The following is a 20,837-nucleotide window of genomic DNA, read 5'->3' on the forward strand; positions in this document are numbered from 1 at the left end:
TACATAGGTAAAGACAGTGGAACTGAGAACTAGAACCCAAGTCGGTTTAATTTCAAAGCCCAAGCTGACAATCAGTTGTACTGGTTAATCCTGCAGCAGGTACAGTTAGTGATTTTCACTAAAACATTGAATAACATCAGTATCAATGACAGGATTCTCTGCCTTTCAGGAGTTTTGTTCTGCCATGTCAAATAGTAGCAAGAACAATATGCTAAAATAGACGTTAAAACTGTGATGATGAAACATTGAGATCAATTTAAAAAACAGAATTTACACAGCCAAATGGGTTCTTTCAAAGTGTAGTACTGAAGGCACAGCCATGATTTCACTGTTCAAAGCGTTTTTTTTCAGTTTACTATTTATGTAGTATCAATGCCTGTTTACAAGAAAATTAGTCTCATCAAATTACAGCCACACCTTGTATTTTTGGTAGACTTAATGAGTTACTTAGGTTGAAATGTTAAAGGGATTAAAATCAAGGTGGGACGAGACAAAAGCTTGTTTCAAATATGTGAACAGTGCAACTGACAAAGAGAAAGCAGAATTGGTGTGTGTTGTTACATAAGCCGTGATGAACATAGTAGTTGTGCCCTCTCCAGTGATGACTGGTTGAATCTCAAATGCGTTTCTGAAAGCTGACGTGTTAGTGAAAAAACTTACTATTCAATGGCACCCAGTGGAGAGCCATTTTCTAACACGGATTTGTACATGGTCGTTTCCCAGTTCCAAGACCTGGTTCCACCGTACCCCACGCCGCGTCACTGCACCGTTCCCAAAGTGGAAATACACTTTACGACTGATGTCAGAAAAACTTAGCCGGCCATTTTCCCCTGAAAAACTACTACTAACAGTGAACTTAAGAACATTAAAGGGCCGTGAATTTTATTTTACAAAGACATCTTAGTAAGCGTTAAAACGATCCTTCAGAGAACTCCATTTTACTAAACAATTGAAGTATAGGTGATGGCTATGCTCAGAGGCAAACTGTCTGTTTCAGCAAGTCATCTCATACGTTGCCTGGTTTTCTTTTGAATATCAAACTTTCTCTTGTATTATAGATGAATAAAAATATCACTAAGAGGAAGTACAGGAAAAAAAAAAAGTGTCCTCTTGGCTGGGCGCGGTGGCTGACGTCTGTAATCCCAGCACTTTGGGAGGCTGAGGCAGGCGGATCACCTGAGGCCAGGAGTTCGAGACCAGCCTGATCAACATTTTAGTCTCTACTAAAAATACAAAATTAGCTGGGCGTAGTGGCACATGCCTGTAATCCCAGCTACTCAGGAGGCTGAAGCAGGAGAATCACTTGAACCCAGGAGGTGGAGGTTGCAGTAAGCTGAGATTGCACCATTGAACTCCAGCCTGGGCAACAAGAGTGAAATTCTGTCTCAAAAAAAAAAAAGTGTCCCCTTGACCTAAAACTTGGTCCTGATTTTCAAATGTCATAAAAGATTTAAGATGGTTAGGAGGCAAATTTGGGGAGGTGAGGAGAACCAAGAGCAGTGACGCCAGACCCAGCAGCACTGCCAGGACCCACCTTCCCTCTTGAACGAATGCTTCCAAAACACAGTGGAGGATGATGCAAGGCACCTGGGGTTCTCACTAAGCCTCACTTCCCAACCACAGACTAAAGCAAATGGCAGCAACAGGCCTATATTTGGAAGCAGAGAACCTGACTGACATGACCTTCCTTCCCCGCTGCCCCAAGAGCTCTCCATGGCAAGCAGCTACATTCACCTGAGAACACAGAGAAGTGGAGTCAGCAAAGAAAAGCCACTCCCTCACCTCCCATGTCTAAGGAAAGGATGTTCAATATCCCTTCCTGGTCCCAAACATGCATGGAAAATATTTTTTGAAAACGATAAAAGGATGCTGAGAGGCCAAGCCTTCTGACTATTTGGTAGGCTTAAAGTGCATTTTAAAACGCCAGCCAGAAAGACTGCTGCAGCCCCCACCCTCTCATCCTGGCAGACTGATGGTTGCTCTGCTGAGTTACATCTTTCCTGAAATTCAGTAATCAAGGAAGAATCCTGCCATTTCCAGGACAAGGACCTGCATCCTATGGGGAGTCTGGTGAGACAGTAAGGAAGTGAGCCCCCCTCTTAGACCCAGGCCTCATGTCAAAGGTCAAGAGCCAGCCTCAGAAAAGCAGGGAGCTGCCAGACCACAAGGGTAACCTTTCGCGATGGAAATGCGGGTGGCCTCGCAGGTGCTTCCTTTTGTTCGTTAGGCAGGGTTTTATCAGAATAACCTAAAAGTGTCCTACACAGGTTGTGTGTGTGGTAGAAATGTACCGATGTATTTATTTTCCCACTATGCTATAGATTCAAATTTTTTAAAATTAATAAGTTCCCTTTTATCAGTTATAAAATAAAGAAAATAAAATCTCTCAACTATTAGAACTATGATCAAGGACACCAAACAAGGACACCCATTTTAGGGAGAGTCCTAACTGAAAGCTTGGGTCTAAGATTTTCAAATGGGCTATTTTGTATTTCATTTTATCAAAACCTAGTTCTAGGCGAGGCTCTGCTACATGATATCTAAGCTTTTGGGCATACCACATAAGCTTTCTGCTAATGAGGCTACTGGACCTCAGGATTTCTGATCTCTTTCCAACTCCAAAATTCTATCTTGGAAGACACTTTCTCAAGCCAATGATTAAAAGAAGCTTACGTTACACAGTTTCACTTTGTTGGCAAAGAAGAAACAGATGTTCCTTAAAAATCGCTCTCTGTACCCTTACTACTGCTTTCCTGGTAAGAAATCTGGCAGCGACGGCCACAGGCAGGTTTCACACAAATGCCTTCGCCTGCCATTCCCTCCCCGTCGTTCCCACTTTAAAAATTAACAGCAGGCCAAAGAAGATGGGAAAGAGTTTCTGCCTAAATTATCAACTTTTTACTTTTTTAATCATTTGAGTATGACAATTTTATATTATACAATTTTCAATTCAAATTTTCACAGACTAAAACATTGTATTTTAGTAGAGTCAATTTCTATAGGCAATTTGCAACAGTGATTTCTCATGGAAAAAAGACACAGACAGACAGTAATCATCAAGATGTGTGGAACTGAATGACCATGAAAACCGACCTCCTCCTGCAAACCACGCACACGGGGACACGCCGACCCATCCAGCAGCAGCAGCATCTTGATGATGAGCTGAATAAAGACACAACATCTTATGTCGTGTCCAGAATGCAGGGCAAGGCTCAAAGCTGCAGGTAGTAAAATGTTCTTATAAAGGCAAGATCTAGGTGCTGCTCGCTGCAGCGCTTCAGACACACCAGGTGCGTGCCAGTGGCTTGTGACTCTCCCACGCAGCGACAGTGAACACGGTGTACTCGCACTGTCACAGGAAGTACTTCCCCTTGATGAGAACCAATCCAAGCAATTCTTCACAAAAATGACAAGACTAAAAAAAAATGTTTGCTCCAAGGCACCAAGGGTGTAAAGCTGTTTAGAAAATACATAGAAATGAACAGACTAAAAATGGAAATTAGTTCTTATGGAGAATCTATTACTGCTGGAATTGATGTAATAATCACTTCAGATAGATTACAATCAAAATGCACATTGATTAGACTGTGCTGTGTGAGGGAACGTCTGACCAGAGCATTCCCGCAGGCACTCAGGGCGCTGGCTGGTGAGCGCTCTCAGGGCTTCTTCTCAGAGCCGGAGAAGTTGCGCGTCATTTGTATTTATAAAATCCTTCTCCAGTCTTCTTGCCCAACTTGTTCTCTGTTACCAGCTTATTCATGGATGGGCTGGGCTGAAACAATGGGTTCTTCGCATCTATTTCATGCCACCCTATTGAGAGGAGGGGAAAGAACTCAGGATGAAGTGCTGGGTTTATTTTTACACTTTGGCATTCCCAAGGGCGAGTCTGGAGGCCTGCTTCTGATGTGCGAGAGCCCCTCAGGAAGGCTGTGCTGGTGCGGCCACATCGGCCCCAAAGCTGCTGCACTGCCACCCACCTGTGCTGCCTGAAGCCTGGCCCTACTCCAGGCCCTCCTGTTTATCCAGCGTCTTTCCGGAAATCACTAAGGCCAAAGGCCCAGGTACACGACCAGAAGCCATTCATTTGCTGGTTGGATTCACCAGTGGCACAGTTAAATTTCAGAATGCATGTTAAAAAATATGAATTCCTGCTATTGGTATTTTGCATCCACATAAAATTCAAAATTTCATTCTTCAACTAGCATTCTGTTAAACTTGGGAATAGATAGCTACATTCAGCTTCAGTAGTCCAGTTTCATTATATTTACTGTCTTCAGAGCTGTTACATTACAATGGATTTTTTTTTTTAATGGATGTGTATCTTGCTTGCAATGGAGGTTGCACAAATCAATGTACGTGATAAAATAACACAGTGTACCGATGTCAATTTTCTGGGATTTAATATTGTACTATGGCTATATAACCATTGGGGAAACTGGGTGAAGGGCACACAGACCTGTCTGTGCTATATTTGTAACTTTCTGTGAATCCATAAAGTTGTTGTTGTTTTTTAAAGGTTACCCTGTTAAGAGACACTAGACAGTTACATTCTTCCTTCTCCTGCCATCTGTTCATGAATCCTCAACCTGGTGAGCAGGATTTTGGAAGGTCTTTGCTAAGACCCCTGCTAACTTCTGTTTTAAAAAGGCATTATAATTTAAAAACGACCTCAACTCAATTGAAGACAACAAAGAATTCCAATTCCTACCATCTACGATGAACTTCGTAGTATCCAGCCCGACATAATCCAGAAGCTCAAATGGGCCCATGGGGTAACCGGCTCCTAACTTCATAGCAGTGTCAATGTCTTCTTTGGATGCATCACCTAAAGAGAAAAGGGCAGCACTGGGTCACCACCACCTTTCCTTGAATTCTCCCTATCACAGGGTTAGCCCCGGAATTACTAGAATGTTATATGCTGCACATTCAAAAAATGTCTAGAGTGAGAATTTCTGGCTTGGGTAAAATTTTGTCTCTAAAGTACATGCCAAATAGGTCTTCAGGTTTTTTGTTTGGTTTTGTTTTTTGAGACAGAGTCTTGCTCTGTCACCCAGGCTGAAGTGCAATGGCACAATCTTTGCTCACTGCAACCTCCACCTCCTGGGTGCAAGTGATTCTCCTGCCTCAGCCTCCTGAGTGGCTGGGACTACAGGTGTGTGCCACCACACCCAGCTAATATTTTTATTTTTAGTAGAGACAGGGTTTCATCATGTTGGCCAGACTGATCTTGAACTCCTGACCTCAAGTGATCCTCCTGCCTCAGCTTCCCAAAGTGCTGAGATTACAGGTGGGAGCCACAGTGGCCAGCCTAAGATTTTCAAAGCTACTGCATCACTGAGGTGAATTCTGGAGTACTGATACCCTGTTCATGGAGACAGAAGCCTCCATGCCTGGAAACTTCAGCTATTTTCAAATAAATTGGGGTTTTCCAACTCTGGAATCATTTATTAAAATATCACTTAATGCTAAGAGCATACTTTTGATTTATAAATAAATTTTCTTAAAAAAGAAAACTAAGCTTTCTGCTTTTATATGTATAGTTACTGTATGTATATTTTTTTCCCAGCTTTTTGGGTTTTATAGGTAAGGAGAATTCCCCTGGCATATTCACACAAACCTATTAGTCAAGATACCTTTTAAAGAAAAGCCCAAACCCAAGTTAGAATTACCATACATGTTTGGAAGTCTGTTAAGTAGACTAAGACAAGGATCAATGTGCTTTTCCCTTGGAAATGTATTCGTACTATGTCCTTTGGCCCCAAGAGGCCTTGCAGAGACCAAACTGTTCCCTTAAAGTAGAACAGTCTGCAACAAGTGGCTATGTAGAATTTTGCTCCAAAAGAAGCCAATCAGACCAAAGCTAAAGAAAAAGGGGAAAAATGTAAAGACACTCACAGAGAAACTACTTAAACAATGATAAAGACAATATTTTTTAAAAGCATATAAAGTACTAAAGTTATGCCAAAGGATTTCAAGGCATTTTAAGGTGATTAAAATACCACTCATTTATTATGGTTGACATTACGAATAACTACACTAATTAGGATTAGAGACTCCTGAGAAATCATGAGTTGAGTTTTAGGCCATAAGAAAGCAAAGAAACAAAAATTATCATATAGGCAGCCTCATTCATTCATTCAACTTCTATTTATTATGTAACAGGCACTAGAGATGTAGAATGAGATAAAGAGAAACAAGACAAGCATTCAGGGTACTCATGATATAATGGGAGAACTCAGATGTGTAAGCCAAAAGCTTCAACATAACAAGACGTGAAGATTCACGATTCACACAGCTCTGTGTGGGCAAAGATGAAGAGATTTACTCACCTTGCCAGGGCTTCACCAAAACCACCCCCATGCCTGGGTACTAAACGGTGAAGAGAATCCTGAGATGAGCAGACCAGGAAGGGCATTCTAGGTAGAGTGAATAGCACATGCAGAGGCAGGAATGGGAAGGAACACAGCATCTTTGGGGTATGGCTATGAAGCTTAAAGGTGGATTCTAGTCAGAGGATTTCATTAGGAAGGCCCCGTGGCTTCTGTACTAGTAGAGTCCTGGAATGCTGGAAGTACCGGCCTTATAGGCTCCTCAGGGCTTGAGATATACTCCTTGTGCCTAGGGTACTGCCCTCAGACAGCTTTGGGGCTCAGCTGCTCACTTCCTCCAGGCCTCTGCTCAGTTGTCACCTTTCAGAGGGTCTCTTCTCCCTCATATAAAAAAAGCAACTCCCAGCACTAAAAAAAAAAGGCCAGGACAAGACTCTTGCCATCTTTTGACTTTACTATCCTCTTCTCTACAATTACTCATCACAACCTAACATGCTCATGTGCTGGTTCATTTATTATGCGCAGTCTCTCTGGGACAGAAATCTGACAGCATAATGGTTACAACTCAGCTAAAGCCATTTAATGAAATCTATATTCAAGGACAGGACAGTGAACCCTAGAAACAAGGCTATAATCCAGATCCAGAGATTCGCTTGAGGACTGTTTTATTTGAAGAAATAATATGAAGATACAGCACATGATAGAAAAATATCTAAATAACTTTATAAAGTCAGCACAACTCTAAAAATCCTGTTCTCAATAATGCAGAATAAAAGAGGAAAACTTATAGAATGAGAGAAATAAAACACAGAAATTGGTGTACCAAGTGAGAGTCAGCTGCAGAATCATGTTTTAGACCAATAATTCCTAAACTTCTTCAGAATCAAGTACTGCTCTGACAATCGGACACCTTCTCCATAAAAAATGCACATAGGCCCCAAATTCTTTATCAACTAGGAGGTTCATGGGACACCCTCTCCCACTCCCTTCGGTTAAGAGCCCATAACTCCAGACAAGACAGCAAAGGAAAGCTTCCTCAGTGAACTCCAGATCAGCACAGCGGAGGGCCTGGGACTTACCCAACATCTCTTCTTTGGCTGGCTCAGCAGCACCACCTGCCAACCATTCTTAGCATGAACAACAGAGGCGCCCAGCAACAACTCAGAAACAGCATTTTTACTCATCAGCAGCTGCCTATGTGCCCGTCCTACCCAGGCACCTTGGGGCATATGAAGATGAGAAGGACCCAGAGAGTGCTCCAGAAAGGAGAGTACAGTAAGGAAAAGAAACCATCTGCCATGTCACAGGGAAGACAGTGACAAGTGACCCAAGGGAGAGCCAAAGCAGGAAGAGTTGCAATGACAGAGATGACATCCAGCTGGGAGCTCTGCAGACACTCAGGTGGGCCATGTGGGAATGGGAGGAGTAGAGTCTGTGGTGGTGACAGCAGGGGCAGAGGGCGGTCAGAAGGAAGGCTCTCTGGCAGAGCTTGAATATGGCAGGTCACCAGAGAACCACTGACCCTGGCTTGAGCAGGGGCGACAATGCGAGTGGGATGTCACATGGTGACTGAGGGGCAGGCTTATGGTTCTCCCAAGAGCTGACCATTCGGCCCCACCACCCTGCCCACACTGGCTATTAGGAATGGGTGCCTGGCAAGGACAGTGGTTTACTGTCAGGCACAGCCTATCCAGCCTCTGTCCCTCTGACCCACAGGAGTGACAGTGACTGGGGCATACGTCAGGCCTCAGTCACAGTATGAAGGAACAAGAGCAATAGGAAGAGCGAGGACAGAGCTGGGACACTGGGAAAGAAGGCCCAACATGGAAGCCAGGATGATTTGTCAGACAGCGGAGCAAGAGGGCATGAGCCTCCATGAGATCCCATGGGGACGGGCGAGAAGTGCTGGTGGTGGGGGCCGGTCATCCAGGAGGCCTGACCAACGACAGCCCACACATCCTTCCAGCGAGCCTGCACCACTCCAGGAAGTATTGGCCAAACCATGTGTGTGGAGCCCCAGGTATATCAACAGTGTGGTAAAGAAACATTCTCCCTGCATGAGTTCAGAAACAGTCACAGAGCGTCTGCCGAGGCTGTGCAGGGGTGTGTGGGCAGAAGCAGTAGGCGTCTCAACTTCCTGGACAACATGATACTTTCTCAGTAAGCGTGGTAGTGGAGACTAGTCTGGAAAAGATATGATTAGCGTGAATTCCTCTGCTGCCTGAGGAACTTCATGAAGGCAGCCTGACTAGGATGGGGAGAAGCCGGGATGAAGAGGTGGAACAGGCATGACAGGAAGGAATCAAAAGTGATGAACAGATGTGGCAGACAAGAGAGGGGGCCTCCAGATGCTTGAAGCTTCAACGTGGAACTGCGGGAGGGAGATGGCGTGGTGGGCGTGCTCTGAGCACTCCTCTGTGCTGTCTGAGAGGAGGGAGCAGGGGGTCGGCGCGGAGACATGGTAAGAGGCCTGGGGTGTGACCATACTGTGCAGTGCAGCAGCACCCACCCCGGGCAGGATACCCAGCTCCTTCAGAAGCAGATTGTGAGAAGGAGGTGGAAAAAGAAGCAGAGGGACCAGCAATGGCAGGCTGTCAAAGCCCATGCCCAGAGCAAGCTAAGAGCATGTCCAGAGGCCAGGTCCTCCCCTTCCAGCTTCACTGCACAGGTGGCCAGGGATGGTGAGGGCCAAAGGGCATCCCCCTGTACAGAAAGGGGCCTCAGACAAGAAGAGGGCTTTCAACTTCCCATCGGATACTTGTGCAGTGGAGAATGTATCAAAGGGACAGTGAGGAAAACACCATTAAGAGGTGGATCTCTCACATGCTACATTCTAAAACATTACATTTTGCTAAAAAAAACACACACACACATACAACTGCCTTTCAAGGTAGGGCAAAATGCTCTGTGCCTTCTTTGAGGTGTAATTAGGCATATTTGTTGATAGATAAACAGAGAAGTGTTGGTTTGATCTTGGAGCAAAAGTGAGGCAATTGCTCCCATAAACCATAGATAAAAGTTTTAATATTTAAAGCAGATTTTGAGGAAACAAATGTGCTTTCATCTCTCTGGAAGAGCTGGTGTAAATGTTTTGTTTCAAAAATGACACTCTCGGGAGTGAGCATTTATGAATGAAGTTATTGAAAACAATTACACTTGCTTTTTATCCAGTCCTATTAAGGGTTGTTTGCCTTTGAAGCAGACATTATAGCTACCTTTCCAGAAACCAGGGAGGGAAAGCAGGCAGGAGGATGCCGATCAATTTAGAAAACTGGACCCTGTCCCAAGCCCGTTATTTCTACAGCAGAGAAAAGCATTCTTTGTCAACCAAGTATTGAGGAAAAAGGTTTAGACCATTCTTAAGGTTACAAAAAGTACATCATGGCATCATTCAGTAAGGACAGACGCAAGACTGCTAAAAACTGTCCTTAACACGTATCGTCCTTGTCACATATTTCTCATCACCTGTCAGTCACAAGTTTTAGAACATGAAGGAACTTCCAAGATCCCCTAGCCTAGTGATTTCCACATGATGATTATGTTTTAAAGCAGTAAATCTTTTCATCAAAAACAGAGATCCAGGATATAAATCTGGGCCAGCCGTGCAATTGCTCTGGCTGGGACTGCAGGGCGGGTGGTGGGAGTTCTAGAACCCCTTCTCAGACGCCTCACAGGGAAGCCAGGAGGCTTTGGGAAAACTGTGAAAAAGGTACCAGGGCCCCGGGTGCAGCTGAGCTCACACAGCTAGAAAACAGACACTGCTTCTTCCACTCTGCACGGCCCGACCCCTCCCAGAGACACCGAGAATTCCAGACAGTGGTGCCAGAAGCTGTGGCCTGCGGCTCCTGGCCTGGGTCAGGAAGGATACCTCGTTCATACAGCCTGATTGCTTCCATGAGGTATGGAACCAGGAGGCGGTTCACAACAAACCCAGGAGTATCCTGTTTAGGGAGAGAGAAAAACAAAAAACTAGTACACTTTCATGAAATGGTATCTTTTGTAAAGTCACCAAATCGCCCCTTCTTACCCTGGATCACGTGTGCCCCCATTTATCAAGCTGTACATTTTCAAAATTTGCAGCGCAGCCTTATTTCTATCTCATATGACGATTTATCCAACAATCACAGTACTTAAAAAAAACTCAAACCCAGATGCCCCACTGCACAGATCCTGACATAAAGGCAGATCAAGGCACAGAGGTCACCTGGAAGAGCATGGCTCTGGGACAGGCAGATTTGGGCTCAATCCTGAATACTCTCTTCATCCTTCTGCTGCTTTGAACTTCAGTTTCATCCTCTGTGAATTGGGGGTGACAATTTCTGTCTCAAAGTTGTGAAGATAAATCAGAAAACACATAAAATGCTGTACACACAGCCCTATACTCAAATGGCAGCCCCTTTACTCCTCCTCTTTCCTCCCACTTCCCTTTCAAGAATCTACAAGAATACTCCATCTTGAACAGTCCTCAAAGGAGCACTGCTTTCCAGGCTCCTTGGAGCCACTCCTAGGCTACTCAGCATCTTCTTAGGTTCCAGCGCACAGTGCAGTGGAGGTGAGTTGGGAGCAGGTGCTGGGACAAAGGAGCAGAGCCCCTGGCAGAAAGCTGGCCTTACACGCCACACCCCGCAAGACCTCTACATCTTGGGGTGACCCCTGTGCCACACCCCCCTTTCATCCGTTTCCCTTCTCAGTAACTAATATGAACCATCTTTCCGGAGGACAGGTGTGAGATTTGGATATTATCTAGTGATCTCTTCTGGGTGATTTTGTGTTGAAGCTTATTTCCAAAGGCAAACGGTGCCTCCTCTTTTGTCAAAAGGCCGTCATCCTCCTGAGGGCAGAAATCCTCACCCTGGCCCCAGCTGTGCATTCCGTTTCTAGCACACACCAGATGACCACGCACTCCTCACAGAGCTAACCTGACGGCATGCGGGGAAACTGGAAAGTAACACAAAGGATGTGAACCTCCTTTAACCTTGGGCAAGCTGAAACCAAGCCTCAACCCCATCTGTCGCCACACAAGCACAAAGATGCACAAACAAGTTTTATCAGCTTAATCAAGATTATGGAACAATACTGATTGTATAACTGAGGCAAAGATACTCCTTTCAACTTCAAAAGGTTCACTATAGAAACTCAAAATAGTGTACCTAAGAACATGAGGCACACCACAAATAAGGTCACAGTCAGAAAGCAGCCTGAGAAAAACATTTGCTCCAATTAGAATAGTTAATATCTTCTACAGAAAGAGCTCACAGAGCTCAATAAGAAAAAAGTGCCAAGACTCAATAAATATTTAAACTCCCTGGCCAGGCACAGTGGCTCACACCTGTAATCCCAGCACTTTAGGAGGCCGAGGTGGGAGGATCACAAGGTCAGGAGTTCAAGACCAGCCTGGCCAACATATAGTGAAACCCTGTCTCTACTAAAAATACAAAAATTAGCTGGGTGTGGTGGCACGTGCCTGTAGTCCCAGCTACTTGGGTGGCTGAGGCAAAAGAATAGCTTGAACCCAGGAGGTGGAGGTTGCAGTGAGCCAAGACTGTGCCATTGCACTCCAGCGTGGGAGACAAAGTGAGACTCTGTCTCAAAAAAAAAAAAAAAAAAAAAAAAAAATTAGACTCACTAGTAATCAAAGAAATATGCATTTTTGTTAATAAGATTATCAAAGGTTTTTTCCCCTCATTGTAATAATATTTGATGCTATTGAGAATGCAGAGAGACAGATACTCTTAGGATATTGGTGGAATCTGAAGGGACATAGTCTTTTTTTTTTTCTTTTTGAGACAGAGTCTTGCTCTGTTGCCCAGGCTGGAGTGCAGTGACGTGATCTCAGCTCACTGCAGCCTCCACTTCCTGGGCTGAAGTGACCCTCCCACCTCAGCCTCCCAAGTAGCTGAAGTTACTTGCTTCAGTACTTGGGACTACATGCCCAGTTATTTTTTTTTTTTTTTGTATTTTTTTCTATAGAGGGGTTTTGCCATGTTGCCCAAGCTGGTCTCAAACTCCTGGGCTTAAGTGATCCACCTGGGTTGGCCTCCCAAAGTGCTGGGATTATGGGTATGAGGCACTGTGCCTGGCAGGAAACATAATCTTTAAATATGTAACCAAATCCATTATATTTTTTCAGATTCTTATTTATTAAACACATTATATTTACTTACTGTGTGCCAGGTACTGTTTTAAATACTTAAAAATATTAATTTATTCATTCCTCATAATAACCCTGTGAGACAGGTACTATAATTATCCTATGTGAGGCATGAGGACACTGAGGCACAGCGAGGTTAAGTAGCTTGCCTAATGTTACACAGCTAATAAGTGCTGGTGCCAGGATTTGAACCCAGCTGGCTTAGTTCATACCCTTAACCTTTATACCACAATCTCCTCATGAAGTCTCAACTAGGAAGGCACATTCCAGGCACACGGATGTCCCTCTTCTATGTCACGTATTGGTAAAGTACAATACTATAGGCCAAATCCAGCCTGCAGCCTGTTTTTCTAAGTCAAGTTTTACTGGAGCACAGCCACACTCATGCTGCATATGCTGTCTATGGCTCTTTTCATGCTACAACAGTAGAACTGAGTACTTGCAACAGAGACTATATGGCTGAAAATATTCACTATCCAGTCTTTTACAGAAGTTTGCTGACCCTTGTCCTATGTGGTTGTCATATATTGTCCAAATGCCTCATCAAGAGCTTCTATAAATGACCCAGAAAGGCCCTCTGAAAGCCCTTAAGATACCACACAGAGAAAGAGTTCTGGAATGACCTAACAAGGGCAATTTTATGAGAACAAAGAGTTCCCATCTCTGCAGCTGCCATGGCTACTCTGATGGAAGACAAATCATCACTTTGTGCATTAATGATTACGCTGCTGAAGATAATCATTAGCTTTTCCCTGTACTTCCATTTCCTTATCTTTTTGTCTCGCACTGATGTTCTTTTCAATACTATTACTACTTTCTTCCACTAACAAAGCATAATTGGGTAAGAAAGTACAATCATAACATCCACTTCTTCATATATGATTTTAAAAATCTAGATGACTTAAAACCACAGAACTAAACGAACAAAAAATGGGTGTTAAAACGTGACACTCCCTAGCAACACTTTACCCACAGAGGGGGAAGAGCAGGACACACAAGTCTGCTCTCTTTGGCTGCTGGAGTCCACTTCAACAGATGGCTTCTTCAGATGATTCATGAACAACATGATTTCATGGGTTAGTACAGTACTGTGAGTTCAAACTCGAGAGTATTTTAGAAAGCAAAAGTATGCTATGGAAGAACTATAATGATATAAAGGATTGTAAAAAAGGAAAGTAAATGACTTATATGTAAATCTTTGTAATGGTGTAGCATCTTGTGACATAACTATCCCTTTAGAATAGCTGCAAAGTCATGCATAAGTATAGTCCCCAAATACTGGGGGAACTAAAGAGGAACAAAAGCAAATAGAGAAACTACAGGCAATAAAAATAATTACCTTCAGGTAAGTTATCATTTCAGCAACTGGGATGATTCTACATACAATAAACAATAGCTTAAGAAAGGGGAAAAAAAGCTGGAGGTCAAGCAGGCTTCCCACTAAACCATGTTGCTTCTTGAAAAACAAAACAACAAACAAAAATACAATGCAACTTTGGGTGAAAAACAGCTTTCTTATTGCACTTTGGGCAGGTCGGTCTCTTACTGTCTTATCATTTATTTATCTGTAGTATTTTTTCCAAAAGGAAAGCCCTCATTTTCTGTTAGGGATGTATGTGTTTACCAGGCTGAACCTGACACACAGGGTTCTGACTCCCATTGGCCCAATGGAAGTTAAAGCTGATTGGGCAACCAAAACCATTTATGAAAATGCAGCCATTCATCAGGAGACAAAAGCCAGGACCCAGAGAGCAGACCCATGTCTTCTGCTTAGCTGGAGTCCTGAGCTCCATTCAGGTCTCAGACTATCCACCTGACAGCCTTAGGCATGGGTTAGGAGTCCAGTTTCCCTGTCTGCAAACTAGAACAGGAAGTGCAGCCTGCTCTTTGCAGCACATAGACAGGCTTGCAGTAACCAATGCTCCTTCTCTCACATCATTCTAATAAGTCAGGTTCCAAGAAGAAAACAACTACCATCTTCCCAAGCTACCCATACTCTTACCTTGCAAGAAACAGGATGCTTTCCTAGGGTTTTGGTAAAGTCTACCAAAGATTCAAATGTCTTCTGGCTGGTCATTGGTGTTTTAATGACCTGAAAATGCAAAGCAGAGAATTATGAACAGAGAGTCAGCAAGTAACTTCAGTAGAATCAGTAGAATAGTTCAAGGAATGATTGATCAAAAGGCTCCGTATAGGCAACAAAACAGTTTGAGTTTCAGCACAGAAGTAGGAATCTCAAGCCAGAAACAATGTGTTTCCCAAAATGACTATTTTACGACAACAGGGGCCAGGCTCGGTGGCTCACGCCTGGAATCCCAGCACTCTGGGAGGCTGAAGCGGGCGGATCACAAGGTCAAGAGATTGAGACCATCCTGCCCAACATGGTTTAACCCTGTCTCTACTAAAAATACAAAAGTTAGCTGGGTGTGGTGGCACACGTCTGTAGTCCCAGCTCCTCGGGAGGCTGAGGTAGGAGAATCGCTTGAACCCAGAAGGCGGAGATTGCAGTGAGCCGAGATCACATCACTGCATTCCAGCCTGGCAACAGATCAAGACTCCGTCTCAAAAAAAAAAACAGAGTACTGTAGAATGTACAAAATCAAGGCTTAAGATACAAGTGTGTGTGCATACATGTGTGTATAGGACAGTGTTACAGGTTTTGTTGTAGAGACAAGCCTGGGTTCAGTTGCACCATTTACTGTCTGCATGACTCGAGCATATTTCTTGAAACGGAAATGACACTGAAATCACTCTGTCTACCTCAAGGAGTTGAGGTAAGAATGAAATTAGATTAGGAGTAAAGCACTAGGCCTCAGCGCAAACGCTCAATAAATGCTGACTTTCGTTATTTAATTATTTGAAGTCCGGAAGTATATGATGCTTGCCCTTCAAGTCCTCTGCATTGGACCTGACCTTCTACTATAGATGAGGAGGAGTCCCAGGAAAGCAGAGTAATTTGCCCAAGTCACAGGTCTCCTGGATTCCTACCTGAGTATTCCTCCCAGGACCTCACCCTCTCCCTCCCAGGACGCTCTAGAGGCCAGTGGCCCCTTGGCTTCAGAACAGACTCATCCTGCTGGGGAAGGCTTTCATATACAGCAAGTGGGGCCTGCCACCCGCTCCAGCAGCCCTCCTGACCTCTGTGAGGTGCAGGCAAGGGCACAAGGGCTGCCCTACTGCCATCTGTAGGGGACGGTACCAAGCACAATGCCTGGCAGAGTCAGTCCTCAGTAAACGTTTAAATAACCCATCTGTCAGGAATTAGATTTTGGTAAATGGAAAGAACCAGATGAAGTTAAACGTGCGTGTGTGTGTGTGTGTGTGTGTGTAAAATGTAAAGAAAGGCCTGTAAAGAACTTCAACCAGAGTCAAAGCAATAAAGCTTGACTTCTACTTCAGACCCTTCATGTGGTCTTAGGCAGTGCCTCACCTCTCTTCTCTGAAATGGGGATCATGGGCATGCCTTCCCTGTGCAAGAGGACCGTCTGACTTGGTGAACTAATGAGCTAGTGTCTGTGCAGGGATGAAAGATGCTATATAAACGAAGAATAGTTCTCACTCCTATGAGAAGTGGACTGTGGTGTCATGTCACGACACTAAGAGAAGTGAATGAATGGAAACAGGAAAAGGCATAGTGAAGATGGAGATGATGAGCAGGATGAGAAAGACCAGAAGCCACCCTGAGGGTACCACAAATCAAACAATCCCAGAGCTGTTTGAAAGGAGGTCTAAAAAGTCTCCATCAAAACCACAGACTGAACTGGGACAAACACTGATGACTATGGTGTTTTCAAAATAAGTTTTTGGTTTAAAAGGGTTAACAACAGTGAAGGTTTGTTGGTTTTTTTAAGCAGGAAAGATGCATATTTATTCATTTATTCATTCATTCATTCAACAAACTGCAATTTGTACAGATATGCTGCTCATAGTTCCAACAGCGTCTGAAAATATATACACACACACACACACACATACACACACACACATACACACACATTTAAATGAGCCCAGTCCTAAGTAAAGGAGCCACTCAGTGTATTATACAAGTCATTTTGGTGCACACCAGCAACACTAGCAAGAGCTAAAGTTTAACAATAAAAACTGAACAAAGAAGAGCACTTTTACAAAATGCTTCCTAGAAAAATGGTAACATTTGCTAAATATCAGGTATTAACAACCAACACACTACATTTCCAAAGACATAAGCATACATTACCAGTTAAATGCAGTTGAAAACATTGTTAAAATAAATCTACAGAATGTATCTATCTCCAAAACACTTACATGTACCATATAATAACTAAAGAAATCAATTAGACCAAGTACTGAAATGCTGGACATGCATGCCACTTCTTTGCTTTTATCTGCAGGAGGATAAATGCTGTTTCTTCTGTTCCCCAAACCCCTCCCCTTCATTCTTCAACCTCTTCAAAAACAGCCTTAGGGCATAGGAGAAAGTAGGAAGAAGCTGAGAAGCAATGTTAGCAAGACAGATATAAGATGGTCAAAGTTGTCACTTGAGAGAAAACTCTAAAAAAATGCAGTCATTGTTATATCTTATTAAAAATGCTTATGCTAAGTAGTGGTGAGGGGAATTAGGAAGATAAAGGAAGGAAAAGGGAATTGAACAAGGCAATAACCATAATGAAAACAGACGATACACACTCCCAGAGAGGCCACGGCCAGTCTCTGGAAGTTTCCCTGGCTCCACATCACCCGCATGGCAGCATCAGCGTCCCCCACACTTCGCAGGGCAATAACTCCTCAACCTCAGAACAAATGCTGCTTTAATAGGCGGCTGCTCCTCAGACCCTGTAATTAGGGCTCTGTAAAAGGCAAGTCGCCACATTTCAGGTGCAAATTGCCTACTGTGACTCCAACTCCAACAGACTGGAGTCTCCAAGCATTCCAAACAGGATACTGGGGAAACCCTCCCTGCCTCCCCCACACCTTCCAGGTTTGTGGTCAGGAGGCTCAAGGCTATCAGAAGCTGCTTTTATTTTATCTTATTTTTTTTACCTTTATGTTATTTTTTTTATATAGGATCTTGCTCTGTCATCCAGGCTAGAGTGCAGTGGTGCAATCACAGCTCACTACAGCCTCAACCTCCTGGGATCAATCAATCCTCCCACTTCAGTCTTCCCAGTACCTGAGACTATGTGTGTGCACCAAAACACCTGGCTAATTTTTTATTTTTTGTAGAGATGGGGTCTTGCCATGTTGCCCAAGCTGGTCTCAAACCCCTGGGTCTCAAGCAATCCACTCGATTCCACCTCCAGAGTCTGGCTGTGGCCTCTTTGGGAGTGTGTATTATCCGTTTTCTTCGTTATTGCCGTTTCCAACTCCCTTTTCCTTCCTTTATCCTCCTCATTCCCCCAAAAGTTCTGGGATTACAACCTCCCAAAGTTCTGGGATTACAGGCATGAGCCGCCACACCCAGTGGGAGCTGCTTTTAATAGCTCTGATCACAACACACAGGAGATGTACCTCATCTGGGGACAACGCTAAGGCATCGTTACATGGGGTCAGAATTCACCCCAGGACCATGGACAAGGTAGTATAGTACATCCAATGAGAACTGCATTTACAACATGGGCAAGCTGACCTCGATGAGATAACATGAACACGTGGAGCTGCCCTCTCTGTGGTCCCGTGGTTTCTAGTGCCGCCTTCCCATTCTGATGCCTCTCAGCACTGCCCGTCAGCTCTGGCACAAATAAGTAAATGACATTCCACAAAGTTAACAGCCCTTCTGGATACCACTAAGCAAAACACAGGGCTGCAAAGAAACAAAGTATAGGGGCCTTCTTAGATAGAGGCTCAGAGACAACCTTCTACCCTCAGGTCAAAACCTGTCCTATGCAACTGGTGACAGGGCTGGTGTGACTCAGAAAAGCAGGACTGAGAGAGCTGGTAGAGCAGGCAGACACACACAAGCTGACACCCACTGACCTCCACAAGTTTCATCACGGGCACTGGGTTGAAGAAATGGAGGCCAGCGAATCGGTCTTGTCTGGTGGTGGCATTGGCTATGCTTGTAATCTGCAAGGAGGAAGTGTTGCTGGCAAAGATTGTATGTCTGTGGAGAGAAAATATTGTGGCGCATCAGAGTGAATCTCATCTTTCGAAACAGCACGACTTTTGGGTGCGATGAGCAAGGTGACTGTTTACTGCCAGATCTGTTGTCCGGACTCACTGCGGAAATCAGGGAAAAGATACATCTTTATAGAAGAGGCTGAAATCAAGTGACTTCAGTTTTATTTAAATTCTGAAATTTGAAAGTAAACAAAATTGGAATTTCCTGTTCCGAAGGGTATTTATCCTTCACCAATACTTCCTTGATTTTCGGGAACAAAATTTCCTTTATCTACTTGCATTAGTTAACCTCCATGGTATGTGAGATAACAGGAGGTGGCTAATTGATCAACCTACCTTAACCAATCCCAGTCACAAAATGAAACTCTCAGTGATCAAAGAATAATGAAAGAACGACACTTAAAAGCAACAACAACAAAAAAATTCTAAATGAACACATAAATCCTCAATCAGAAACATCTGATAATAAACATGAATTAAGATATTTTCCCTCAAGTGAAAAGCTGTATTTTTCCATTGGATGGGAATTAAAATGAAAAAAAGAAAACCAACATGGTTCAAAAAAAGTTTAAGGTTACACAGGTAGATCTGGGGAAAAAAGAATATATATACGTGCATGTGTAAAACATTAACCTATTAATTTTAAAAAAAGTCTATACTGACTTAAACCAAATTTAGTTTTTTAGGGCCACAGTAAATTGGGGGTGCCAAAGGCAAGAGAGGAAAAGCTTTAAACAGGCCGACTTCCAGGCTTTCCTGCAGCGCCACCTTGTGGATAAAAATACACAAACCGGCCTGCTACTGATTCCAACCATAAAGGCCTGTCCTGTGACAGGGCAGGAAAGGCAAGGATCTCTTACTGATCAGACTTGGGGGTTCCTGCTTACCTAAAAGGCAATACTATAATCTGCCCAAATCAGGGACGGGTGGGAGGAGAGGAAAAGAGAAGGGAGAATAAACCAGTTATTTCCAGAGGAGGGAAGAGAGCCTCGTATCAAGAAGACAACAGAGGTAGTCAGTGAGGGCAAAGGATCTAAGAGTCTGTATTTTGTCTAAAAGGGAAAGTAAGGACTTCGCTCTGGCTGCCTTGGACCTGGTCAAACTTTTCATTTGTGTGTCTTAGGCTGCTGCTAGAGAAGTCATGTTTCTCTCCAGGATGCAACTCTTTCATCAGGGCTTCCAACAACAAGAAATGCATCACTTGAGTCTATTTTCTTCTCCCATTACATGATCGAACTGTAAAACTTGCCAGTAAAGTACCTTTCAATAGAGCTGTTTAAAAAATGTAGCAAGCATTCAATAATCTTGGCATCTAAAATGAAAACAAAGAGTGCCAAGAAAGGTGGTGGTCAGAAGCAAAGCCATATCCTCAGTGTGACTATGCGCCATGCCTTCTTTTCACACGTCACATCTGTTTTGCATCAATTCAGGTGAAAGAGCCTAGTGTTTTGATGAGTGTTGATACAGCAGGCACTCAGGAAATGTGAGGTAAATTAAATACGGACCAATGCTGCTGTCCCTATTTTACATGTAGGGGGAAGCTAGTCGTGGAGAGTTAGAACTAGAAAGGTCTGGGAAATTATTTACCCCAAGCCCCTCAACTTGCCTTACAGATGATGAAACTGAGGACCTTTCCAAGGCTGGAGGTGGTGGGGGGTTGGCACCAGGCCCAGGCTTCTGACTTTCCCCAAAGATTCTTCTGTACCAGACACAGACAACAAAGGGCAGTCGGGCATTTCACTGTCACCAAGAGTGACCGATCTCTCAATAAAGATCAAACTGCCTGACAAAACTCCTTTTTGGGGTGGGTGTTTATTGTCCCAGAGGGCTCCCTGCTGACCTGGGAGCCAGCACCGGTACCACAATTGTCTTTTGGTTTTGTCAGATGTCTCTGCAGTCTCTAGATGACAGTGTGAAATGCATGAGGACACCAATTGGCAGTGATGTACGAATAACAGAAAGGCAAGTCTCTTCTCTTTGTCAAGGGCAGGGCCTCTCTGGCCACAAGGCCACCTATCTCTGAGCGCTGACATTCCGGCAGGCTGGTATGCAAGTGTCTCTCTTGAGCCACTGCCCACCGGAAGTGCCCTGAGAATTGCTTTTGTCATATAATATTCTGCCATTCAATTTCAACCAAGAAGCATGAAGTATAGTCAAGCAAGTCACTAGAAGAGCACTGAGCAGCAAGTCAGGTGTCACACACTCAAAGGCTCTGGATCCTGAGGTGCATTCTGCCAGGAAGAATTCCACCAGGAAGCCAG

The 20,837-nt window shown here is 43.9% G+C and overlaps 1 protein-coding gene across 1 annotated transcript in view; it reads right to left on the bottom strand.

Annotated features, from left to right (window-relative positions):
- Positions 1–2,883: 2,883 nt before the first annotated feature.
- The window catches only part of HADH (hydroxyacyl-CoA dehydrogenase), a 42,138-nt gene continuing 24,184 nt past the window's right edge, over positions 2,884–20,837 (bottom strand). Inside the window, exons 4-8 of the mRNA XM_012436500.3 lie at positions 18,433–18,559; positions 14,483–14,572; positions 10,198–10,270; positions 4,709–4,825; positions 2,884–3,810 (exon numbers count right to left, since the gene is read on the bottom strand). Of these exons, the coding sequence (XP_012291923.1) occupies positions 3,692–3,810; positions 4,709–4,825; positions 10,198–10,270; positions 14,483–14,572; positions 18,433–18,559 (526 nt within the window). The 3' untranslated portion in view covers positions 2,884–3,691. The remainder of the gene's footprint in view (positions 3,811–4,708; positions 4,826–10,197; positions 10,271–14,482; positions 14,573–18,432; positions 18,560–20,837) is intronic.

This window comes from Aotus nancymaae, unplaced genomic scaffold (assembly GCF_030222135.1).
Source record: "Aotus nancymaae isolate 86718 unplaced genomic scaffold, 86718_ANA_hifiasm-v0.15.2.pri h1tg000033l, whole genome shotgun sequence".
Lineage (NCBI taxonomy): Eukaryota > Metazoa > Chordata > Mammalia > Primates > Aotidae > Aotus > Aotus nancymaae.